The sequence below is a fragment of the Cryptomeria japonica genome, chromosome 9 (assembly GCF_030272615.1).
Source record: "Cryptomeria japonica chromosome 9, Sugi_1.0, whole genome shotgun sequence".
Lineage (NCBI taxonomy): Eukaryota > Viridiplantae > Streptophyta > Pinopsida > Cupressales > Cupressaceae > Cryptomeria > Cryptomeria japonica.
The window spans coordinates 547,989,223-548,016,896 of record NC_081413.1 but is presented as its reverse complement, the minus strand read 5'-3'; the positions used below and the strand labels follow the sequence as shown (position 1 = coordinate 548,016,896).

General features: G+C 35.8%; 2 protein-coding genes across 4 annotated transcripts in view; both read right to left on the bottom strand.

The window, feature by feature from the left end:
* Positions 1-16,862: 16,862 nt before the first annotated feature.
* On the bottom strand, positions 16,863-22,349 carry LOC131060985 (uncharacterized). 2 transcript variants are annotated; one of them, XM_057994479.2, is made up of 2 exons: positions 21,764-22,349; positions 16,863-17,521 (listed from the first exon to the last, which is right to left on the bottom strand). In XM_057994479.2, the coding sequence occupies exon 2, from the start codon at positions 17,473-17,475 to the stop codon at positions 17,038-17,040; it is 438 nt and encodes a 145-aa protein (XP_057850462.1). In that variant the 5' UTR covers positions 17,476-17,521; positions 21,764-22,349; the 3' UTR covers positions 16,863-17,037. The 2 variants fall into 2 exon arrangements, with proteins under 2 accessions (XP_057850462.1, XP_057850463.1); XM_057994480.2 differs by lacking the exon at positions 21,764-22,349 and adding an exon at positions 19,527-20,031.
* A 2,629-nt stretch (positions 22,350-24,978) lies between these two features.
* LOC131060986 (polyubiquitin) overlaps positions 24,979-27,674 on the bottom strand; it is a 97,658-nt gene continuing 94,962 nt past the window's right edge. The window contains exon 3 of one of the 2 annotated variants that reach the window (XM_059211084.1): positions 24,979-27,187. In XM_059211084.1, coding sequence (XP_059067067.1) covers positions 25,233-27,187 — 1,955 coding nt within the window. In that variant the 3' untranslated portion in view covers positions 24,979-25,232. Of the gene's footprint in view, positions 27,321-27,674 lie in introns of both variants that reach the window. The other variant, XM_059211083.1, reaches the window with a different exon arrangement.

The following is a 27,674-nucleotide window of genomic DNA, read 5'->3' as shown; positions in this document are numbered from 1 at the left end:
CCGGTAGTATAAGGTATACCCCTGTTGTGTGTTGTGGTTGGTGACTAAGCCTGAACTAACACAGTGAGAAGAGTTGGATGTCGATAAAGAAGACACATAGCTTCCAAGTGGCAAAGTAGAAAACCTAACATGCAGAGGTCGGTGAGCGAAGTAGTTGGTGATTGGGTTGACAGTTAATGTAGACTGCGAAAATCATGGGTTGAGTGCAGAAGGATGTGGCTCGAGGTAGATCGAAAGGTTGACTATTGAGATGCAATGATCGATGTAGGGTATTCAGGTGCAGATCAGATTTGGTGAAGGGATTTGTGAGATCATTTATGGTGATTGACAATGCAAGGCCGACAAAATAGGTTGCAGGTTGCCAAGGTTAGAAAATGTGTACTGAAAGGGTGATTAATGGCAGTGTTGTGTGATTTGTCACAAGCAGTTCATCTCTAATACAAGATCTGATTGGATCTGATACGGTTCATGGTCGGTAGAAGAAACTCTAGCGTGCCAAGGTTGAATTGATGTTTTGGCAGGAAAGCACTAGTATAAATGTGCAGATCGAAGATCAGATTGGTTGTTGTTGCATGAGAAAGTGACGGTGGTGAAGTGAGTGCAAGCAGAGAGTCAATCAGTCTAAGAGTTTATTGCAGAATATTGAAGAAGTTGAGTGTTCCAAGAAGAACCAGTGAGAGAGATAACCTGCAAGGGTTTAGGCTATCGATAAAACTATTGTAGAGCACAATAGACATCTGATCGATAGAGATTGAATCAATAAGATTGTGATTGTAAAGGAAATCTAGTAGTATGGAAGCAGAGTTTAAAGGCAAGTTGAGATAGAGAGATAAAGGTCCTGGTAGAGCAGAGGCAGAGTGACAAAAAGAGATTCAACTGGTAAGGGTTGAGGTAACCAGTGAAGCAGTTGCAGAGTCTGTCAGTTCACCTAACTGACAGTGTCTGAACCGGTAAGGTTGCAATAGAGAGTGAAGGAGAGAAGGAACAATGTGAGTGGAGAACCGGTAGAGAACGAAGCAGGGTTGAAATGGAAGAGAGGAGTTAAACCGAAAGGGAGAATTAAATTGCAAAGGCTACAAAACCCATTTGTAACTAAGTTATTACTATTGTTTTGATAATATTTATTATATTCACTGAGTTGGTGCTCGGTGCAGGGGTTGGTGCTCCTTGGGTTGGTGCCCTAAACTTTGAAATAATGTTGTTTTATTGTGAGGTTGGATTGGAGCAGTAGACTCCAATAGCATTTCTCACCGAGGTTTTTACCACATTGGGCTTTCCTCGTATATCCAGTGTTATGTGATGTGTCTTTGTGTGTGCTTGCATCTTGATCTCTTCCCCTATCTCATCGGTAGATTCACTTAGTGTTTAAACTCCTATCTGGTACACACTTTTAGGATTAAAAGGTTAAGATTATTGAAAACCACTGAGTCACCCCCCCTCTCAGTGGCATCTTCTGTTCTACAATTGGTATCAGAGCATAGGTTCCCGGTTAGATAAGCTTTCTCTAGCTTGGGTAGATTCAGGTTTGAGAACACAATGGTTAATTCTGAGTCAACCCCTACTCCGGTGTTTGATGGTTAAAACTATTATGTTTGGAGTTGTAGAATGGAAGTCTACTTGTCCTCTTTAGGCTATGATGTCTAGATGTCAGTTGTAAATGGATAATGGTAGTGAACTTGGCACTATAGAACCAGTTTGTGAAAGCAAGAAGATCAATGAAACAAACACATGTGCAGATGATAAAGGTAGGTCTGTCAACTGTTGCGGCAATGATGAAGAAGAAACCCATCTCTTCATGGCTCAAGAGACAGAAAGTGAGATGCACACATCAAAAAGGGATAACACAAATCAATCCTACCGACAAGATTTGTTTGGCAATGATGAAGAAGAAGATGAAGCTGAAGTTTATTTTTAAGGGTAAGTGCACTTGAGGAGCTTAGCAGAGTAAGAAAAGAATACAAGATGTTCAAGAATGTTGCTGTTGTGGAACAAGACTTGTTGATCAAAAGTCTTCAAGAGTCCGAGTCAACCATTGCCAACTGAAAGCACAAGTGGATGATGCTAAAATGATGAATTTAGAATAAAAATTATATTTGGATACCAAGAAATGCAGGTGTAAATATTTAGCATCAGAGCTAGAGGCCAAGGACGAATAATGTCAGATTCTAATAGGTGAAATGGAGAAACTCGGGAAAGACCTTGAGAAGTGTCAAGATGAGCTCAAGGTGAGGATCCAGTATGATGGGAGCACTGAAGCCTTGGACAAAATGTTGAATAAACAAAAACACTCCAAGGATACTAGAGGAATAGGATATGATGTCAGTGAATGCTTCACAAGAAAGGAAATCTCCAACAAAGAAATTCAGTTTGTCTCCAAAAGTGAAAATGACAAAAGTCAGAACTTCATAGTCAGAAATGATCCAAGGAAGAAGGTTGACCTAACTACAACCGGTGGAGACATGAAAATGAAGATCGATGCTGCAAGGAGGAATAATGTTGATCCAAAAGGGAAAGGGAAGCTGAGAGAAGATGGCTTCATTAGAAATAAGAACATGAGAAAACAGTCAAGTAGACCTCTTCTCGGTAGAAGACAAAAAGATGTTGTTTCCCACAAGAAAAAACCAGTGTGGAGAAGGAAGGGATCAGATGAAAGGTTTGTGGAAACTAGACAACTCAAGAATAGTCCCCTGAGAAATATAAATGGAGAAGCCAAATCGGCAAGATCACCTCATGTTTGGCAAAACAAATTTGTAAGTTATAAGCCCTCTTTCTCCGGTTATTGTTTTTCATGCAAAGATTATGGTCATAGGGAAGATGAATGTAAAAAGAGGTCCAGGAAGAGACAAGGTGTTTTTCCCAGGAATAGCAATTTAGTTTGTCATAGATGTAATGCATATGGGCATAAGATTTTGTAATGTAGAAACATGCATATGTCCTCTCCCGGTTATGTGAACAATACTTATTTAGCTATTTCAAGAAATAGAAATCATGTTTGTTATCAAGGTAATGGATTTGTCCATAGAAGCCATGAATGCACGAAGAAGAAATTTAAGTCATATGACAGCCGATGTAACAGTTATGCTCAATATGGAAGTAGTTATAGAACATATGACAATCAAAGACCTACATGGAACAAAAGGAGAAGTTCTCCTGCAAGATCAAGAAATCCATTGGTTCTGGTAGTTGTCTACAACAACATGGTCAAGAGAAGAGGAGCAGATCGGGTTAATGGAAGACTGTATGATCATCCAGTTGGCATGCATACAGTATGTTACTATAGAAATGTTTTTGGATATACTACAAAATCTAGTAGAGCAAGGGCCAATTAGAAGAAGAAAATCAACACTGCTCCAAAGACTGCAAATGAGAAAAGGAGTGAGATCAAGCAAGTATGGAGAAAAAAGCAAGAGAAAATGACCATGGGCAAGCACTGTGCATTCAATGCATGGGTGATATCTCCTAAGGCTTAAAGGAGATGCAAGACTTTAGGGGAAGCTACATACTGATCACATTTTTCACACCCAAATTTTGAAAAGGACAAATGGAAGGACAAGTTGTTGTCGATATAAGGGAGAAAACGAAATGATAGTGTGTGTAGTTAGTGCCTTGGCTACACATCTACATATGTGAGATGGATTACTGTTGCATGTGTCAATGGATGGTTTAAATTACAAATTGGCATCAGAGGCATTTGACTCAGGAAGATGGAGTTTAGTGGATAAAGTGTTCTAGTAGAGATATTGGTCCAGTATAGTAAATTGGTATGTATAGTATGTTACCGGTATGGATATGACCAGAATTGCAGATTATGTAAGTCAAAGTATTTTGGGATCATTGCAGTGACTTCTGTGGCTTGGACTAATAAATTATGTCTCAGGTGATATTGGAGAAGTCTTGAATGATAATTTGTTGGTTCGGTAGTTGATCTTATATGCATATATCATTTTGATTTAACTGGTTTGATAGTTGACATGATGGTGATGTGGTTTGGCATTGTGGTCATGTAAGATCATGTCACAAGTTGTGATGGATATCATGGAAATGGAAGATCATCTGTAGATCATGTATGTTCATCTCTACTAGTACAAGGTATAGTTTGGAGATCCGGTTTAACATCATAAGGGAAAATAAGATCTGGGATCTATTGGTTCAGGGGGAGCTCACAACCATATCTTCTGGTTCTTGAACCATTTGTTGGCCACAAGGGAGAAAAATTTCTCAACCTGTATGTCAAAAGGGAAGATTTGACAAAGAGGGAGAGTTACCTGCACAGGGGGAGTATATGTAATTCGTATCAGTGTTAGCAAATTGGTGTTAGAATAACTTCATGCATACCAAAGGGAGAGAAGATGCAGTCTGACTGGCAGCTAAATAAAGATCACTGACACACCTTTCACAATGGTATCTGAGGTATCAGATTGCTAGTTGTAATTGGTATCAAGTGTTGGTATATGCAGTTGGCATCCAAGCCCTCTATCTCAAGTGTTGTTGGATGAGAGGATGCAGAGTGTAATGGTCAAAGAGGGAAAAGTGACCGGTAGAAAGTTATGTCAGTCTCCTTTGTCATTGTTGTCAAAGGAAGAGAGGACATCAGTAGTATACCAGATACTACATGTGTTGACATCAATGCCAAAGGGGGAGATTGTTGGCATTGTGTTGTCATTGATGTCAACCGGTTTTGTGGTCAATGGGGTCAACCAATATAGCTTGTCACCAATAAGTATGGGATGTCAACATATTACCGGTAAATCTTGTCACCGGTATGGAATGTTGACCGGTGAGTAGGAATTGGCATTATGGCAATGCCAACTGGTGAGTGATGTATTGGCAGTGTGTTGTTGCCAACCGATAAGCATGTGACTGGTAAGAAAGAAAGGTTGAACAAATAGAGAAAGCGCAGCCAACCGGTATGCAGTTTGATGTCATACAGTAGGACTCCCGCCAGATAAAGATGTTGTCACAAGATGAAGAGAAGACTGACAGAGGGTGTGCTCAACCGGATTATATGTCTAGTTGAAGTTGTGTCTGCTCAAACAGGGAAGTCATATTGGTGCAATACCGAAAGCAGAGAGCAATGTATTGTCAATCGGTTCCCACCAGTTGTTGGTCGACAAGTGATTGAAGGCTCTTAACGAATGACCCAAGTGGAACATGAGGAAGCCCCCTGCATATAAAATTGGAGATATGACCAAATCAATAAGGGAAGGCATGATGAGCTATTGAGATAGAAGAGGTAAAGTAAGTTGTGATGAGTTTGTCACTTTGACAGACCGGTTGAGATGAGAACCTGGCTCATGAAGGAAAAGGAAAATTTCAGCACTTGCAGACATGGATCTACTCCAAGATGTTGACATCAATAGGGATGCCTGTTGATGTTTGATGTCTGAGATTATCATGATATCGATGTGCTAGGAGATGTTCTTTGGAGACTATTGACATGTTGATGTCAATTGGTATAGTCCACCGGTATGAAAGCAGGTAAGTAAGGTATGTTATCAGTATGCAGACAGATGTATTATCAACCGGTGAGGTTAAGGATGTCAATCGGTAAGAGAGAAAACATACAAAGTGAAGAGCTTTAATCAGATGGAGATGAGCATAATGACTCACTGTGATTATATGTTGTGGATTGACAAGTCTAGACTGGGCTGATGTGATCCCACCGATAGAACAGGAGACTACATGGTTTGAAGGTTAACTGGTTAGAGCATCACCTGTAGGGTAAGATGAACCGGTTGTATAAGGTATACCCCAATTGTGTGTTGTGGTCAGTGACTAAGCCTGAACCGACATAGTGAGCAGAGGTGGACGTCGACAAAGAAGACACATAGCTTCCAGGTGGCAAAGTAGAAAACATAACATGCAGAGGTCGGTGAATGAGGTAGTTGGTGATTGGGTCAAAAGTTAATGCAAACTGTGAAAATCACGGGTTGAGTGTAGAAGGATGTGGCTTGAGGAAGATCGAAAGGTTGATTGTTGAGATGCGATGATCGATGTAGGGTATCCAGGTGCAAATTGGATTTGGTGAAGGGATATGCGAGATCATTTATGGTGATTGACAATGCAAGGTCGATAAAATAGGTTGTAGGTTGCCAAGGTTAGAAAAAGTGTACTGGAAGGGTAAATAATGGCAATGTTGCATGATTTGTCACAAGCTATCCATCTCTGATACAAGATCTAATTGAATCTGATATGGTTCATGGTCGGTAGAAGAAACTCTAGCACACCAAGGTTGAATTGATGTTTTGGCAGGAAAGAACTGGTATAAATGTGTAGATTGAAGACTAGATCGGTTGCTTTTACATGAGAGAGTGGCGATGGTGAAGTGAGTGCAAGCAGAGAGTCAATCAGACTAAGAGTTTATTGCAGAATATTCAAGAAGCAAAGTGTTCCAAGAAGAACCGATGAGAGAACTAACCAACAAGGGTTTAGGCTATCGATTAAATTGTTGCAAAACACAACAGACATCTAACTGTAGAGATTGAATCAGTGAGATTGTGACTGATTGTAAAGGAGATCTAGTAATGTGGAAGAAGAGTATAAAGGAAAGTTGAGATAGAGAGATAAAGGTCTTGGTAGAGCAGAGGCGGAGTGACAGAAATATATTAACCGATAAGAGTTGAGGTAACCGGTGAAGCAGTTGAAGAATCTGTCAGTTTATCTAACTGACAGTGTTTGAACAAGTAAGGTTGCAGCAGAGAGTGAAAGAGAGAAAAAACAGTGTGAGTGGAGAACCGACAGAGAACAAAGCAGGGCTGAACCAGAAGAGAAGAGTTAAACCGGAAGAGAATTAAATTGCAGAGGTTACAAAACTCATTTGTAACCAGGTTATTACTATTGTTTTGATAATATTCATTGTATTCACTGAGTTGGTGCCCTAAATTAGTAGGGGTTGGTGCTCCTTGGGTTGGTTCCCTAAACTTTGTAATAATGTTGTTTTATTGTGAGGCTGGATTTGAGCAATAGACTCCAGCAACATTTCTCACCAAGGTTTTTCCCACATTGGGTTTTCCTCGTATATCTGATGTTATGTGATGTGTCTTTGTGTGTTCTTGAATCTTGATCTCTTCCCCTATCTCACTGATAGATTCACTTAGTTTTTAAACTCCTAACTAGTACACACTTTTAGGATTAAAAGTTTAAGATTATTTAGGCTCATTTAGGCTACCCACTTTTAAACTATTTTCATGTTGCATGCAAATATCTTCATACACTACACACTCTATAATTAAGTGTGATTCAATTTTAACCACCCCTTATTCTAAAAAATACAAGTTCTTTCTTCTCAATCTTCATTGGGGATCGTTCATCCACCCATCTCACACCTAATATGATGATAACTGGTCCTCAACTAGACAACTAAAAATATAGTTGTTCCCTTAGTTGCATCCCTCATGTACTTTTTCATCATGTCCCCACATGGGATTGAACTCATTGACATAGTGCACTTATTTGACCAATCTATTTTGTCCAAATGGAAATTTAAAATTTTTTAACACAATTTGTTTATCCCTTCATTAGAGTTAGGACATTCAAGAAAATAACATCCCATTTGTTATTCTAATTCATCCAAGTCTTCTTCCTACGGTCTAATTCATCTTCAACAACCATTTGGGTCAACAATACTTATCCATGTTTTCAACATATTTAGAGTAACTTAGCTTTTCAAATGAATTATCCTTGATGCTTTCATTGAAAACATTCCTACTTCAACCAAAAGGATCTCATAGGGGACTATTGACCTAACTTTGAGACTACTAGTGATTAGATGTTTTTTAATTCTTTAAAACTACCTCCATGTGTGGTTCAACATGCTACTCTTTTAAACCTCACAATCATAGAGGATGATAAGAGTGACCAAAAAACCAAAAAGGGTTTTCTTGATATTTCAATGCCATAACCCCACTTTCCTACACCTATTCTAAAGCAGGTAAGAAACTCTCTAACCTCCTTGAATCCTTTTCATCAGCATATCTCCCAACTAATCTTATTGTCAAAATCAATTCCTGACTATGTATACTCTTCCACTCTCTCCAATGAGCTTCCCTCATAGATAAAATTAACCTAATTTTTCTTTCTTTTCAATAAAAAATCATGATTTTGGTCTTGCTAGTGTTCATTTGCATGTCGACCTCTTGGAAAAAGAGTTGTAAAGACTTCAAATGTTCTCTCAAACCATGGACAGTTTTTGCAATTAGGATAAGATCATTTGCATACAAAAGTAACTTTACTACATAACCCACTACATGGATACCCTCTCATAGGCTAAGCACTTTAGAGATGAATGGATGGTAGAAAAAGAGTGGGAAGATCTTATGGCTAGCACACAGTGAGAAAAATGGATTCACATACACAAAGAATGGTTTCTATGCCCTAGCAACTGAGGAGTGACATGTAGCTAGAGTGAATAGTAACAAGTGAAATAGAAATGAAAAGCAAGTGGGTGAAAATATCAAAGAGATAAAGAAAAGGGGAAGAAGAGTAGTGGCGAGCACTAAGCAATAATGTGAACTAGCTAGATCAATGAGTTTGGGGATGAAATACACAAGCATGCGCTCTTAGTTATGTGGTAAAAAGCTATATGTGATCACTAACTGACTAGAAAAAAAGTAAAGAGGCTTTTGGAAAGTGCATAATGTAAATTATGATGCTAGTAAGAGTATGAAATTCTAGCCAAGATAGGGGTTTAGTGTTTGGGCATTCACTTGCAAGCCACCAATAAAACATTAGTTGGAGATTAAACTAAAGGACCGCCAAAACACCAAAAATACTATTACATACTTGAGACCATACATAGGACCACTACCAAACGCCATGACATGTCATTTGAATGGCCTCCATTTAAGCACATAAGATACATGTGCATAGAAAAAATTTAAAGATCTAGACATGCGCAAGACACCCTATTTTACACTAGGCTCAATTCTTGGATTGAAACCCTAATTGATAAGAAAATAAGAAACTCTAATAGAAGCTATATTAGATTAGTTGTTTAGATGGAGTTTGCAAACCATGGAGGCAAACATATGATATGAAGATTTATATATCGAGGCATGAGCCAATAGTGGTGATGGACCTTAATGGGTCGTGCCCCCCACAATAAAAGGTTACTTCTTATTTTTTCATTTTTATTTCTCTTTTATTTTATTTATTTTTAAATCTAAAACAAAAATACAAATTAATTTTGTAGATTTGAAAAAAAATAAATCAATTACAAATTATTAATGGTCTTGAGTAATGTATTTTATAACCCAAAAAATTCCCTCCAAAGAAAAAGCCAACATATGCTTGTTTATTGTTGATCCTTACATATTCATGCTTTCTAGATGCAATAATGTGATTCATTTCTAAGAAACTTGATATAAGATTTTTGTAAAAATCAAAGGAAGCCCTTTCTCAATTACGCTAGCCTTAGGCTGTCCACTTTGGAGAAATTAATAGTAGAAACTAGCTAGATTAGTTATGATAGGCACAATGGTGAGCTTGTAATAACTTTACCCAAATATTCTTAACACTCAAATCTAAGTGCTCTCAAATCCTAGAAAAATAGTAGTCCTATAACATCATAACTTTGATACCATGTTAAATTTTTTATATACATAAAAACTCTGAATATGACATAATGCCTATAAGCTAATCAAAAAAATTGGAAAATAAATAAAGGTATTTATATTTAGTATAATGGAACATAACGACAAAGAGTAATGCTCACATATAAAAAAAAATAGATTCTTGAATCAAAGAGATGTTTTTTATTACAAACTAGCATTTACTAGGGCGTCGACCCTTAAACATAGTCAAAGGCTATTCACATCCAAAAAACATAGACCCAAATTAAACACAACTACCTGAATCAAGGAGGAGAAGTAACATCCACACCTTTACTGGGGAGGGAATGGGAAGGAGGGAGAGACCTCCCCTTCTACCTACATCATGCAATGGTCCAAGCAAAGAGGTGTGTCCAAGAGGTGAGAGTTTCATTCCCAATCACTCTCAATCATGTTGGGAGTTAACTCACTTTAACTAGTATGATAGCTAGAATGTAACTCAACCTAGAGTAGATAAGTGTCTATTAGATGCATAAATCAAGGCACGTGACTTAATGACACAACTACCAAAATGTGCTTAAATAGAGTGAATAAATAATACATAAATGGTAAATGATCTATTGTAATGAACTAACATGAACCTAACCTAGTGAGAATATTGTATGTCTAACAATCAAGACCACATAATGTGGTAATAGTTCCGATGTTGTGGCAATCATTGAAAATATTGTTTAATAATATAGATCCCAAGGATGTCTATTGAGTGAACCACATTAAGTTTCACAAAACAAATCTCACCATACATTACATCCACTCTACCAGACGGCTTAATTGATAAGCAATAATGTGCAAAGGTCCTTTTTTGAATTTCATAGCAAAATTCTTAATATTGTGCTAAACAACAAAATTTGAATTGGTCCTAGCAAGAGTTCTAAATGAACGGCCACAACCTATCCTTTGAAGAAATCCATATATATGGGATAAAAAACTCTTGAAAAATTCAAAGCACAAAGACGGTAGATCTAAACAAATCAATGCTCTCTAAGTTTGTAAATGGATTGTTGCCTATGAGCATATGAGATTGTAACAAGTATACATCTAAGGGTTAAGACATGTAATGATGGAATATTTATTTTGTAATGTGAATTATTTTAATTGCAGGTCGTATCAAAGCATTTGAGTTCCAATGGCATGTATGTATTCCATCTTAGTTATCTTTAGAGGTGTATATTGGTAGCTCTAAGTTAGTGGACACTGATGAAACATGTCGACATGCTCATTACCTTGTAGTAGATGGTCCTCCATCATCTCCAAAGACGAAAGGAATTGAATGGCCAAGACAAAGAAGGCAAGTGCTAAAAGCACTAAAACAAATCCTACAAAGCATTGTGGCCATTTTGATGTAAATTATCATACAAATGAAACATATTGGAAGCTCCATCCGAAAATTGCTTATAAGGCTAATACTAAAAATTCTCACACTATGAAGGAGGTTAGTTTTAATCTTAAAACATAGAGGCAACTAGATTTACTTTGCATTGATATTCAATTCAAGAATGTTAAATCTAATGCACTTTTTTATTCTTATTCCCAAGCTAACCTTATTTCACAAGAATTAATTGTTAATCTTGGTTTGAAAATTTATCGGCATCCCAAGCCTTATGCTTGGGTTGGATTAAAGAGGGTGGTTATTTTTATTTTTTAATAAGCAATGCAAATTTAAGTTTCTTGTAACCAAAAATAATTTGATGAAAGTATATTTAAATGTTATGTCTATGAACGTGGGTGGAGTTGTGTTTGTCAACCTTCAAAGTAATGATTTCATCATAACAGAAGGGATTGAAATGAAATTTCATTGGGCCTAAATTTAGTTCATTTCTAGTTCATTGAAGATAGAATATGCAAAGGTGATTTGTTTCACTTCATTGGAGGTTTCTTCCTAGAGGTTATATAGGATAAAATGCTTATGACTTCTATTGTAAGGGTTGTTTGTTCATTTTGTTTCAATTCAGTTAATTAGTCCTTACAAAGAACAGTTCGTAATTTTTCCATTTAAATTATGTGTTGATCATTATTGTATGGCATGACCATATATAATGTATGAATAATCTACCATTTCTTGTTTTACATGTATTATGCCCCTTACGATAAAATATGGATACATACAATGCAATATACAAAAGCCTTATTGATGTTGGATTCTAGCATTCCAACCAATAGCAATTTGGAAAGCTAGGATCTATAGTTGAAGTGGGAAGCTCACTTTTCAGCTTCAAGTGATGAATAGATAAAATAAATTCTCATCATAACATTAGCATGTAAACAAATACAGGCACCTAAATTCACATCATAACAAAACCTATAAAAAGTATAAATATGTAAATACCATCATAAGTTTGTATGTATATAAGCATCTTGAGGAAATTGATAGTTTACTGCCATGAGAATATGAACTATTATGAATTGATAGTTTACCACCTTGAGAATATATATTCAATTTTTTTGTTGAGTTTAAATTTGGATCAATAGAACTTGCATTCAATAATTTGAATTTGAAATTGGAATATTTATATGAAATATGTGATGGTGTGACTGAATTTTGAAATATATTTGTTTTGATGTATGATAGGGGCACCTTTGTCAAGTCCCTTTTGTTGGGATTAAGGTGTCTCAACCTTTGCAAATTCTAACATTGATTTTGCTATATTTATTTATTATTTTTATTTATTAATTGCCTACAAATGTCTATTCATTTAGTGGGACCCACAAGCTTGGCGGCATCCTAGTTGGCAGTGATTGTATGACACATGTTGCACATGTGGAGGTCGGCATCCCACTTCGAGGATCTTGACAAGTGCCAACCTATTATATATTCTATGGCATATTAAACAAGTGGCGGGAGATACCTTTTGCATGGAGAAGGTGGATGTCCAAGTTGGGTTATGACGAGTTGTAAAAGAATCAACTAATAATAGTCAGTAATGATGGATTCTCTTATAATTATAAGTGTTGTAAGTTATGACACCTGTAAGATGCATAAGAGCATTTGTCATACCTCCAAATAGTAAATTTTGGGTGCCCAACTTAGGAGGTTTGAATGGGGAGTCATTTGGAGACATACATGTGTTATTTGCATGTCTTTTGGTGGCCGAAAATAGGGCCAAATTCTTTGTACAACCCCATCTTGTAACTTCATCTAGAAGCGTCTTCTTGTGTTGTATTTCTCTATAAAAGGTAGCCTTGGAGATTTGAAGTCATATTGTGTATTGCGGGTGAAGTATTATGCTATTGAAATTAATCCGGATTGTGGGTTGTTAGTTGTAGAATCATGTTGAAGAAGCTAAATGTTGACATTGTATTGTAACTGTTAGTTTACTAGAATAAAAAATTGTGTGCTTTTCATTGTGTTTATCTTTATTCATGTTTATTATCTGCTTGTGAATGTGTTTCCGATTTTGTAATAGAAGATTTTTTAAGAAAATTTGCACTATCTCCCCCACTAGATTAATATTAAAAAAGTGTTTTCTACACCTTAACTTCCTTTCACTTTTTTCCAAAAATAGAACTTACTAAAAATAGTAGGTTTCCACTATCCAAAAATGGTAAGTCAAAGGTAACTAGACACATTAGGAAACATTATTTATTCAATATTTATAATGTCCTGAAGCAATTTACATTTATTGAGAAAATAAATATTAAATGAACTTAATATTTAAATAATGATGCCAACTCAGGAGTGGTTTGGATCTTGAGTGCTTTATTTTTCTCTAGCAGAGCCCTATGTTTGTGAGTTGCTTTTGTGGACGAAAGCCCAAAAATGTTGTGATATGTGCATGAAAACCCATTGGTTGCATGAGTCAAAGGACAAAAAAAAACCTTTGATTCAAGACAGCAATTCATCTAGAGATTGTGGTGGAGCCTCATGGATTATGTAGATTTCAACTAGTTTTATAGTGGCATGTCTATTTGAAGTTTGGTGTTGGAGTTGGGTTTTCAGTGTGCTTTTGATGTCTTAAATGTGGTAAAGGGGGTTCTTGCTAATATTTTTGTCATGTGTGATCATTTTAGAGGCTAGAGTATTTTGTAGTTGTCTAGGATTTCAATTTGGTAGTGCAACAATGGAGTTTGCAGCGAGGTTTTGCAATTTAAGTGTTTTGAAGTGTGGATTTGGTATTATTGTTATTTGGTTTTTGAAGTAAATGTATTTTTTTTCATGTTCATTTCTAGAGTTGTACCATTGTTTCGGCATGATCATTTTGGAGTTTGGCAATACTCCCACAATTTTGGAGTTTTTGAGTTGTTGGCAATGCATTTAACTCTGGTTTGAGTACGAATTTGCAATATAATTGTTATTTATTGTTTTTTCTATTGTTGCTATTATATTTCTATTGTAGCAGCACATTCTACGTAATTAAATTTGAAAATAAACAATTTAAGAGGTTATGGTGTTTTGAGTGTAAATTTGGTGCAATCCGATGTTGACAGTATTTACAAAAATATTGTGATCTTCTTGTGTGTGTTGGGTATTCTTCAACACAAGTGTTTGCAAAATATTTATTTTGCCTCTATATTTCTTTTATTTTCTTTTTTTTAAAGTTAAATCCATCTTTTATTCATTGGGAATATTACAACCTTACACTTTAACCCATATTAAATACTAACTCAACTATATGCGGGTTATAAATTGAAACCCTTGAGATACACTATAATGATTTGTCAATATGGACCTTGAATATATAAAAAAGTTGAAAAATGAAATCCTCAATAAACAATTTCATGAAACCATATATACCAAGTGTTTCATTTTTTAACTTGTATAGAAAGCAATACGTATTTAACAAAATTGAGAAGTTGTCTGTAAAATGATGAATGCAACTGAAGGGATGATAAAATAAAGACAATAAGACAATTGTATGATTCAAATATAGATGTCATATAATAGTCACAAATTGAACCAATGTCTTTAGTGGAAATTAGAAAGAGAAATGATGGAAGTCTTTACCTATAATGCCCAATCCGAAAGCCTTCAATCAACTGGAGAGGATTCGGCAAGCTTTTGGGATGATGGAGAGTGCAATGGCCATAATAGAAGCATGTTGAAAAATGGTTGTGGTGAAAAGCTAGGTCTTGCAATGGGCGCAAAAGCCATTATGTATTTGAACTTAAAATGTTATAAAGTGGACGGTGATAAGAGTATAATCAATGCCAACACAAATGCCTAGCATAACATTTTGAACCAAAAAACAAAACACCCTAAACCATTAATGCTTTAATTTGATTTATTTGGATGACACAATAAAAAAAATATTTAACCTTAAATATATATCTGCACAATAATAATATTAATTGAATTGAGTTATGCAACTTTTTTTTGTAGGTGTAGCATATGATTATTGTGATATCTATGTGTATCAATTAACACGTTCAATTGATCACTTCTAAAATTTTGTGTACATAATGACTCATCATATGATCCATGTAAACTACTCAAAAACTGAACCAATAGTTTTAAGCTCTTAAATCACTTAGAAAAGCACAAAATAAATTGTGAAAATCTGATATACCTTTCAAGTATCAAATTGCAATAGATGAATAGAGATATGAACGCATCGATTGTCAACACATCGATTTGACCATACATCTTGTGCCAAAAGATCAAACTTGGTCTCTGATACGCTTTCCAACTTTATAATTTGACATTAAACACATTGCAGAAATATTTGAGCGCATAGCATATTAGTTGCATGTCCACGAGTGCTCATACTTGCAGATAATGGCAATATTGCAAGATTCCATTCGAGCATAAATAAATAAATAACTAGAATTCCATGTTGCAAAATGTTATATAAAACACAAGAAAGCAGATTTCACGTGTTCTTGGGATAGATGGTCATAGGACCCTTGTAATTGATAACCATGGATGACCAGCAAAATAAGTTAAATGCCCTGACACCACCAGCATGGGCAGACTACATTGTGACGAGCTCCTTTAAATTGACATATGATATATTGATACTCAACTCTCAAGTTTTTAGTTTTTTGTTGAATTTGAGATTGTATGCATTCACGTAGGTTTACTCGGCTATTCAAGATCAATGAAAACCAGGTAGCTTTCTCTGAGTTACAGACCTGATTGGTTTCTAGATGTCCATTTGGATGCAATTATGGTGTTAACTGGTTTGTGAGTTCCAGCACGTAAATTAATACAAAAGATATTAAGTTAAATAAGAACTTACAACTAGAAAGACATGGCAAACACATATATATATAGCTTTATTAGGTCAATATTTGTACAAGTAGAAAGACATGGCAAATATTTGTGCTTTTTAAATCCTATATTATAGCCTCATTAGATCAACATTTGTACAACTACAAAGGCATGGCAAATATTTGCTTTTTTTATTCCTGTATTATAGCTTTAGGTCAATACTTGTATGTGGCCATTCTTCTATACCATACCATGCCCGTTCCTCTGTGCTTTTGTAAGTCTATTGCAATACATAACTTTACAAAGAAATGTAATTTTTAGAGAAAAGAAAATCCATTTTCTGTAAAGAAAACATCTACAGGCAACTAGACTCCAATCCACATTCATTCCATGTATAAAGTTATCATAAATCATAAATGATAAAAGTGTTCACAGTAGTTATAGTTTATGGGGTAATCTTCCATTGTGGAAAGTAACATTTTTTGGATTAATTAATGACGGATCTATTGGAGCCCCCGCCCATACATGAGAACATTAAAAGACTATATCATCTGATCATAAAGCTACATTGCACTGAACCTTGAGCAAGAGACCATGCAAGGAATTACTTCAAACAAAAAAAGGGCAAAATAAAAGAGAAATAAACTAATAAGGGAGACTCGAGCCTGAGAGTCCACATGCCTCCTATTGCAACAATATATTGTGGAAAGGGGCATTGTCAATCCATCAGGATGGTAATCTTTTATTTGATTTGCGTTAGTGTCCAAAGGCAAAATATCATGTATCCAGCTGTGATATATTGTGCATCGGACAAAAAATGGATGTTAGGAATATGTATTGATTTTACCATGTCATCAATGATTAATATTGATATGTTGTGTGATGTATTTCCTGATCATATTTTTGATATACCATACCATCGAGGTTCAAAGGCAACATTGATGATAATATATAGTGCACCCGAAAAAATGGATGTTAGGAAAATGTATATCATTTTAACATGCCATCAAAGATTAATGTTGACATGTTGTAGTGACATATTTCCTGATCATGCGTTTGATACATATCACAACTTGCAAAGTACCTATTTAATAGAGAAACCGGTGAATGTTAAATATTAGTATTTTTATCAGTCAAATATATATGCTCTTTACTTATCAAAACAAAATACAGTAGTGACAGGCAAGATAAAAATCCCAGGGTCATATTTCAAAATCTTTTTAGACAATCCAAATATAACAGTCATTTGTAAGAATAACTACTACCAATGGCTTTTGTTGGTCAATTTTGAATAGAAGGAAATATTCTGGAAGAGGGAGGGACGGAGATGGTAGGATCAGGTATTAACCTTTTCTGATCAGAAGGATCACGCACCCAACGCAGCTCACTCATATTGGGCATCTCAACAAAGGTCATAATGAACTCTCCAATCTTTTGTGCCCTCCCTTTCTTTCCAGCTCTTAAAACAAGATTAGCTTTATGATAGGAGAAAATGCCATTAGTTAGATGAATAATATCACCAGGTTGAAAAGCATCACATTCATTTCCCCAAAGTTGAAAGTGAACAGAAGCAGATTGATCAGCTACCAAAGTCAAACAAGTCCTTTCTCCTCCATCTTTCATTGGTTTCCCTTTCTCCAACATAATAAACTTTGTATTCACTGTATTTGTAGCTGCTGGTGAAAGATCCTTAAGACAAATCATTTTGGCATCTTCCATGTCTTTTGCGGATCTGAGAAAATGGGATGCTGTTGGTTCCTTTTGCCTGATTAAGACAAATAAAAAAAGTCATTTGTGAACATAATAAACACTTCAAGCTGGCCAAATGTAATGACATGCCAAAGATTATTAAGTTATTAACATATTCTGAATTCATTTTATTCCAAGATAATTTTTCTTGGCTCTAAAATTGCAATTTATGGTTTCAAGAGTATTTTAAAAAGTTCACAGGGCATTTCCTATAAGAAGCTCTTCTTAGCATTAAGATAGCAATTCACAGTATATATGAACAATGCCAACAGAACTTCCTCTGACTGACAGAATCAACAATGGTTTTTAACAAATTCAATTTTTTTGTGTTTACTGGTTATGAACAGATAATGAAAATAAATCCTGACTGCAAATTACTCCAGATATACAGATCACTGATAAGTACTTCAAATGAATTTTTGAATTTACAGATCTGAGAAATTTAAACAGCTACAATATGCATTTATCAACCAGTGGAATTCTGAGCAAATCATTAGGTATAGTCTACTGATTCTGTGGAAAGTTTATCAGCTGAAAGTATAACAAATATTAGATTCGTTCATAATAAACATACAGTTCCCAGGTATAGCACTATAGTGCTGATGTGCAAAAACTAAAAATCCACGCAATAATGTAAATGTGAGATATAGCTGACTATCTAACTGGAATTATGCCCCAATGAGAATGAAATTATTGTTGTACATTCTGAAGATTGCTGCAGCAGGAATAGATCTGCTCTTAGAATTCTTGATGGGCTGCTGAATGGTGTCAAATCCTCCAAGGCCCAGTGCAGCATTTTCTGAGGCCTGTACGGTTTGCTGGAAAGGTGCGGGTGATTGTATGATGCTCAGATCTGAAGCAGCACTAGTAAACCCTAGAAGAAAATCAATTATGATGAATCTCCTAGTTCATATCCTTGATGATGATACTTCTGCCCTCAAACTACCATAAGTCTTGACCACTCCTAAACAGATCCTAATTATGCCAAGCATTCAAAAATATGGGTGCATTCCTTAAAATAAATTTTCTTGATGATATTTTCTGGTGACCCCTCCTATGGCAACTAAATGTATGATGATACATATGATCAACTTCAAACCCTGAAACACTGGGTTTTGCCTTAATTCGCCCTTGAAATGGTACGTGTCTACAATGGATGTGTATGCCAACTCTTGATGATCGGGCTCAATATGATAATGGCAATTCCCCAATACGAGGCACCCTAATGAAGTGTGCCAACAATGTCAAACGGCTCCAATGATCTTGATTTGCTTGCAAATTCTAAACCCACAAGCTGCACAAATTGTGGTTTCAATCCACCTTGCAATCCTTTTGCAAGGTAAGAAGCAAGGTTTTTTGTCCTAACCTCTCAAAGTGTGCAACCAAGGGTTACAATACTTGAGTGCAAAGTCAATTTCAAACTCAAAATAAAAAACTGCTCAAAATGAATTTGGATGATCAAATGAGGATACATTCCCCCTTATATACCTTTTCAAATTGAACCCTTTTCTCCTAAATTTCCCTCCAAGTATTTAAAAATACTTCTATTTTAATACTATTGTTTAAAAACACCTTTTATTTTAATTGTATTAATATTATAAACTTGCCCCTATAATTAGAAATTTTAAGGCCCAACTTAAATATTATTATTAATTATTTTCTCCAAAGAAACGGGCATGACATTCCGCCATTCCTAGAATTGCTTGCCCACAAGCAATTGCAAACCTAGATGATGAATCATGTCATAATGTCCATGGAGTCTAGATCCAATACCTATCACATGAAACAACTTTTGCCAAAAAAAACCACAAAACTTGGATGCTCAATAACATCATACCCATACACATTCATCTTGTTTCTATCAAGTGGAACAACTCCTTCCAAAAATCACTAATAGAGCTACTACCATCGTCACTCACATTCTTATGCGATCCAAGAACATTGATCACATCAAATAATTTGACCTCTAGAGGGAAAATAACATAGAAGTGTGCATGACTCACAACAAGATGAATGCAAACCTCTGGAAAGCCCATGATGAGATGGGCAATTATACTTCTCCACCTTTGACTTTGGTCAAACAACAAAAACAACCAACCCACAACATGCTCTTCTTTGATGTGATGATGGACGATGTTTCTTCCCCATGCTTGAAAATGTCTTCAAGATATCACCAAACCAAAGATTGCCCTGCAAATTGGACACCACATTTTTGCTGCACAACTCTGTCCTCAAGATGAGCATAACTCCCTCGATTTCTGCAAAAAAAAGAAAAATATTTCCTTGAGTTCCACTAGGTCTTACCATTGTACTGTAAGCTGAATCCCTCATGAGTTTGGACCAATCAGCGTACATGCAGGCTGTAGAGAAGTTGCAAAGGCCGTAATTCATCCAAAACTGCAATACAACAGCTGGTACAATTGCTTTCTGCAATTCCAATGGCTGAAAACCTTCACAAACAGCATGATAGATTAAAATTTTCAAAAAATCTGCAAACTGGTGACTGAATATGGAAACAACCATAAAATGATTGGAAGTACTCCAACGGCAGCAACAAACTGAAAATCACTCAATCCTATGACTGAATACAGATTAAAATTTTCAAAAAATCTGCAAACTGGTGACTGAATATGGAAACAACCATAAAATGATTGGAAGTACTCCAACGGCAGCAACAAACTGAAAATCACTCAATCCTATGACTGAATACACCTATATGGCTGCAAATAGTATAGTGGCTGAAAATGACAAAGGTGGCAATTCCCAAGTGGTGAGTGATGATGACGGAGGACTTTGTAATATCTCCTGTGCAACATAGTTGCAACTTGCCATCGCTAGTCTTCTCCATTGTTCTCCCTTTGTCATCCTTTGCAGACATATCTAAGTTTGAAGCCCTTTCACCCAATTCATGAGCATCCCCTTGATGGTGCCAATTACTTCCTCCATGGAAAAGATGTCTCCAACATTTTGTCTTTCTATGTCTTGATAAATTTCTCTATTCGGTGGCCATGCTAGAGGCACAACATCAAACTTTCTACTATGCTAATCCAAAATAGATTGAATACCACCACAAAAAAATCTCAGTTATGAATGACGTTGTGGCTGTCATCAAATTAATGTTCCATCCTTGTGGCCATGATGACTCTTGGAGCTCCACACTAACTGCCGTAAACAGCTACTTCTTTCCCTTATTTGAATTTCTACTCTATGGTTTGATAGTTTAGGGAGACTCTTGGAGCTCCACACTAACTGCCGTAAACAGCTACTTCTTTCCCTGATTTGAATTTCTACTCCATGGTTTGATAGTTTAGGGAGAATTCCCCATGAGAATAAAGCCATAATACACCCAGTACAATGTTAGTCTTTCCCAATCCAACAACATAAAAATCATCACTCATCTTATCTTCTCACAATGCGATGTCACGCTGATGTATCTCCTTCCTTCCTGCAAGGAAAGGTGAAGTCATCTACAGTTGAGATTAAATCCTTCAAAGTCTTTGGTGTCTAATCCCCTCCTAGATATCAAATCATCATCAACAAAATTATGAGTCGCTCCACTATCAATCAACTCTATAAGCTTCTACTCATACAACACTCCATGAACTTGAAATGAATTATATCTAGGAACATCTGAAAGAAAAGCAAGCACGCCCTTCTAGATCTCTCCTCCTTCAACCTCTGAATATGGCTCCTCTTTTTTTGTCTCTTCATTTAGAAGTACCTCTAGTAATGTACTTGTCCACAACCAAGTGGATGCACTACCTTTTAAAGTGGTTTCCTTTGTGGCACTAGACGTGGTGCCTTCCTCTTAGGAATCAAACTCTCCAAAGTTAGGGCTCTCCTGATGGCATCTAACAATGATAATGGATCAAAAGCCTTAACTAAACCCTTGAGAGGTTCGGTTAGACCCTTCAAAAATAACACAATTAGTCTCTTCTTCATCGCATCTAGTACCATCGTTGATAACCTTTGAAATTCCACCACATATTGCTCTCCTTTGCCCTCATGCCTGTAAGATCCCTTATGGATTTCACTCAGATTTCTACTCTGTTTTTACCCTTAAGCATAATGTCAAACACTTGGCATGCTGGAAGAGTTATTGAGTTTCCTAATTTGAATTTGTTTGTGCAGAGTTGTTTGACAAATAGTGATAAATTTTATTGCACCTTCCTAACTCAGAACTGAATACAAACATATCTTGATAGATCAATAGAAAATTGTAATTGAAAGAACAAGAATAAAGACATAAATTGCTGACCTTTTTATTACAATTTTCCAGTCTGAACAGGTATTGCAGCGAACAGAATTGCATAATAAATATTATACATTTTATGTTTCAACCTGAAGTTAACATAGTAGCATTCAGAAACTATTCCCACATCTAAGAATGAAGCCGAAACAGTCCACCTTGTCCAAATAATCCTCTCGTCCTTAGGAATATTATATAGCAGCTCTAATATTGGAATATAGTACAAAACTTTGCGCACAGAGATAAAACCTTAAAAAGTCTTTTGCCACCAAGAGATTGTGTCGCGATTAGATTACCCAAGGGATCTATTTTGAAAGGTAAACCCTTCTATTTTAGTATGAAGCCAAATAATGAGGCAAAAACATTGATATTGCTTGAAAGCCTCAAATTGTTAACCTCCATGCATTACAAAATTCTAGAATTCGAGGATGACTCCGAGGACTGTCAAAAGTTTATTGAAAGTATGGAAGCAGGAAAGTGTTTTGGATGAAATTTTAGAGGTTGGTCAACTTTGTAAGAAGAATAAGTTCACCCACTATTACACGGCAGAGATGTTATTAAATTGAGAAATTTCCTAATTTCTTTTCACAATGAAAATAAGTTCAAATTCTAAAACAATTAGAGAATAATTAAAACCCTCAAATAAAATTCTTCTAAGTTTGAATGTTAGGAATATTATAGACTTGCTCTTGGATATTCCGATTACCATTTTCATTCCCCCTAACTGTTTCTCAGCACCTCCAACCTTTTGATTTGAATTACAATAATGATGAATTGTTAATTGTTACAGTTTTGTTCATAATTTAAATTACGATAATGATTAATTGTAGTTTTGTTCATAATTTAGATATTATCTTAATTAGGTTCTATATGTGTTTGGCATGCAGTCTTACCTTATGTTTGTGACATATTTTATGAACATTGCAATTTATTTTTTATTAAAAGAAGGGTAAAAAATTATTCAACACTATTGCAATTTAAAGTAGTATTTTGGTTTTTTTCCAATAGAAAATATTTGAAATGTAAGATATTGTTTTTTTGAGCTCAACTTCATTTTGTGCAAGTTAAGGTAGTTAAGGTATTGAATTCGCAAAGAAAGTTATAATATAGGGCAGTAAGCTTCTGCCATTTAGACTTTAAATTCTTGTTTTAAAGGGTTTTTTCTGAGACTTACATATGGAATGCCTGGTTGCATTCCTTCTTTTCTACTAGAAGGAATTTTGATGCATCTTTTTTTGGACTGTGTTAAAAACTATTGTTCTGTAAATTCTAAAGTCTAGAGTATTTTTTTTTTTCCAATAGAAAATATTTGAAATGTAAGATATTGTTTTTTGAGCTCAACTTCATTTTGTGCAAGTTAAGGTAGTTAAGGTATTGAATTTGCAAAGAAAGTGAAAATAGTGAAAGATTCATGAACTTAGTATTATGACAGAATATTTAAGCATACATTTTCATTAAAGATGCAAAAATGCTAGAAGAGATCGAGGATGTTTTAGTGGAGGAAGTACTTCGTAATAATTGAATGTTGATATTAGAGCATCCATTCCAAAGAATTATGTATCTTCTTGTTTATGTCCATCCTCAACATTAGATTCATCACGTTCAGGTGGTGAGATGATAAATATTGAATGTTGATATTAGAGCATCCATTCCAAAGAATTATGCATCTTCTTGTTTATGTCCATCCTCAACATTAGATTCATTACGTTCAGGTGGTAAGATGATAAATAATTAATTAGTTTCATTTTTTCAGAGTATAATTTTATTCTTGTTGAAAATTTTGGTGAGGAGATGGAGGAACGAAAGCTTATGAGGTGCTAATAGTGTGTGATGTGGAAAATCTGAAAAGTTATTGCTTTGTATATTAAGATCATAATAGGATACTTTTATTTATGATGTATTGTAAGAGCTAATAGTTATTTATTTTTTCATATGTATATATGTATGTATGTATTACACTCATGAAATTGAGCTCCGTGCTAAAAACATACAAGATGTATTACTTTTAATCATAACAATCTCTCTCATATTCATTGCAACCAAACATAAGGAAGTTCCAACCATGTAAACTAAGGAGTCGAAATTCTCATAGCAAATCTTACATGATCTCTCCATATGCAGCATTCTTACATGATCTAAACTCCATATGCAGCATTCATTGAAGTAGATAGACCTCCTATCATCCGCACCTTCCCAATCAAATCCTAATAATTTCACTTGTATAAACTCAATACTAAGGCCGAAATTCCCATAGCCATCTTACACTATCTAAATTTCTTGATGTTGATGATTTTCATTAATTGCTTGTGCAACATTTGTTAAAAGTAGGTAGATCTATTATTACTTACGTTTCCTTCCCAATATGAATCAACTTAACCTTATAATCCACTATTTTGCTTAAATTAAGCCCAATTGCTATATACATTCCAAATAAAAATAAGTTCCACCTAAAAATCTACCAAGAATCCAAATAAAAATAAGTTCCACCAAAAAAATCTACCAAGAATCCTGGGAAAAAAATAAGTTCCACCTAAAAATCAACTTCTCTATGTAAAATGAATTTTGCCAATGCAAGTGCAATATTCACCAAAGTAGAAAGACATCCTTCTACTGAGATCTCTTTTCCGATTTAAATCATTTAATCCCTATACATCCACATATCATAACAAACAATAACAATCAACTAATACCTCCTAAATAAAGAAGATGATCTTACTGTCTCGTAGTAAAACAAAATCTTAATCTATTTAAAAATAAACTCCCTTTATATTAGCCTTTTCCGCCCAGTGTTTAAGGCATAGCATTCCAGATTGACACTGGCATACCCAATTACATAACCCAAAAAGAACTAATAAACTCTTTAATTAGACGATTCCATTTTCAATATTTTATAAAAAGTTTTCAATCTATTCTAAAAGAAATTGAAATCAGGGAAAAGTTTAATTCAGGAATAAATAAAAACTTAATACGAGCAAATTAATCGCATTATACAGATATCGACCACAGTGAGCATAATTAAGCTACAAATCCATTTTGTTGAAACTTGGTACAGAAATTAAACCAAATCAGACACCATTTAGTTCAGAAAAATTATACACAGTCGAAGCAAAGAAACCAGTTCTATGCGCTATCCCAACCTTCACCCTTTGCAAAGATCATTGATTGCTACATAGGCAAAATTTACATGCATAAAACAAACCATAATAGCTTTTACAAGATAGATATTGAAAATAAAACACACGGATTCCATTTAAAAGTTTTTATTTAATAACCATGTCTTACTTTAGAATGGCTGGGACACTAGTTCTGACTTCTACAGACTTAACTAGTAGTAAGAAAGGAATATATGAGACCATGACACAAAAAAAGTTAGAACTTTAAAGTCAAAACAAGAAACACACAGAGTCCATAAGTAAAGTTTATCTAGACCACTGACAGAGTTCAACGAGGCCACTACACAACCAGACCATATCACAATCTAAAATCCACCACGAAGACGAAGAACAAGGTGTAGGGTTGACTCTTTCTGAATATTATAATCCGCCAGAGTACGACCATCTTCAAGTTGTTTTCCTGCGAAGATCAGCCTCTGCTGGTCTGGAGGAATGCCTTCCTTGTCCTGGATTTTCGCCTTCACATTATCAATGGTGTCCGAGCTCTCAACTTCTAGGGTGATAGTCTTTCCAGTAAGGGTTTTGACAAATATTTGCATACCTCCCCTCAAACGGAGCACAAGGTGAAGGGTGGATTCCTTCTGAATGTTATAATCAGCCAATGTCCTACCATCTTCAAGCTGTTTTCCAGCAAAGATGAGCCTCTGCTGGTCTGGGGGAATTCCCTCCTTGTCTTGAATCTTTGCCTTCACATTGTCGATAGTGTCTGAGCTTTCCACTTCAAGAGTGATGGTCTTTCCAGTAAGGGTTTTGACAAAGATTTGCATGCCTCCCCTCAAACGGAGCACAAGATGAAGGGTGGATTCCTTCTGAATATTATAATCAGCCAATGTTCTACCATCTTCAAGCTGTTTTCCAGCAAAGATGAGCCTCTGCTGGTCTGGGGGGATTCCCTCCTTGTCTTGAATCTTGGCCTTCACATTGTCGATAGTGTCTGAGCTTTCCACTTCAAGAGTGATGGTCTTTCCAGTAAGGGTTTTGACAAAGATTTGCATCCCTCCCCTCAAACGGAGCACAAGATGAAGGGTGGATTCCTTCTGAATATTATAATCAGCCAATGTTCTACCATCTTCAAGCTGTTTTCCAGCAAAGATGAGCCTCTGCTGGTCTGGGGGAATTCCCTCCTTGTCTTGAATCTTGGCCTTCACATTGTCGATAGTGTCTGAGCTTTCCACTTCAAGAGTAATGGTCTTTCCAGTTAGAGTTTTAACAAAGATTTGCATACCTCCCCTCAGACGGAGAACTAAATGGAGTGTGGACTCCTTTTGGATGTTGTAATCCGCTAAGGTCCGTCCATCCTCAAGCTGTTTCCCGGCAAATATAAGCCTCTGCTGATCTGGTGGAATACCTTCCTTATCCTGGATCTTGGCTTTCACATTATCAATGGTGTCAGAGCTCTCGACTTCTAGTGTGATAGTCTTCCCAGTGAGCGTTTTGACAAAGATTTGCATTCCTCCCCTCAGACGAAGCACAAGATGGAGAGTGGATTCCTTCTGAATGTTATAATCAGCTAAAGTTCTACCATCTTCAAGTTGTTTTCCAGCAAAGATGAGCCTTTGCTGGTCAGGGGGAATACCCTCCTTGTCCTGAATCTTGGCCTTCACATTGTCTATAGTGTCTGAGCTCTCCACTTCAAGGGTAATTGTCTTTCCAGTCAGGGTTTTAACAAAGATTTGCATTCCCCCCCTAAGACGGAGGACAAGGTGCAGTGTGGATTCCTTTTGGATGTTGTAATCAGCAAGGGTCCGTCCATCCTCGAGCTGCTTTCCCGCAAAGATAAGCCTCTGCTGGTCTGGTGGGATGCCTTCCTTATCCTGGATCTTGGCCTTGACATTATCAATGGTATCAGAGCTCTCGACTTCTAAAGTGATGGTCTTCCCAGTTAGGGTTTTAACAAATATCTGCATACCTCCCCTCAACCGGAGCACAAGATGAAGTGTAGATTCCTTCTGAATGTTATAATCAGCTAATGTTCTACCATCTTCAAGCTGTTTTCCAGCAAAAATGAGCCTTTGCTGGTCAGGGGGAATTCCCTCCTTGTCTTGAATCTTTGCCTTAACATTGTCGATTGTGTCAGAACTTTCCACTTCAAGGGTAATGGTCTTTCCAGTCAGGGTTTTAACAAAGATTTGCATCCCTCCCCTGAGACGGAGAACCAGGTGGAGTGTGGATTCCTTTTGGATGTTGTAGTCCGCAAGGGTTCGTCCATCCTCAAGCTGCTTTCCAGCAAAAATAAGTCTCTGCTGGTCTGGGGGAATGCCTTCCTTGTCTTGGATCTTAGTTTTAACATTATCAATAGTGTCTGAGCTCTCAACTTCCAGAGTGATGGTTTTGCCAGTAAGAGTCTTCACAAAAATCTGCATTTTCAAGTATAAAAGCAAACCTCAAATAACCTGCAATATAACAAAAAAACCATGTTAACAGTATGTTAGAGACACCAACTTAGAAATTTCAATTGTATACGAACTTAAGCAAAGAACCAGGTATTGGGGGTAGAAATAAAACGTAATTAAAAGCATATCAATAAAATTAAGAACTAGATCTAAAATTCAAATATTATAATATCATACAACTAAAATTGCTAGAATCTCAAAAAAAAATACAAAGGCAGGGCTGCCTGGAAAAATAAACAACAAAGTTAAATTCCTAAAGAAAATATGCCAGATTCATTACACAAAGACAACCGACCATCCTCCACTGCATTAACAAAACATTTTTAAATATTTTTATTATTTCATGTATGTGAT

What these genes read in the sequence shown, in the direction of transcription:
- LOC131060985 (XM_057994479.2), bottom strand. Translation starts at nt 17,475, where the DNA reads ATGGAAGATGCCAAAATGATTTGTCTTAAGGATCTTTCACCAGCAGCT.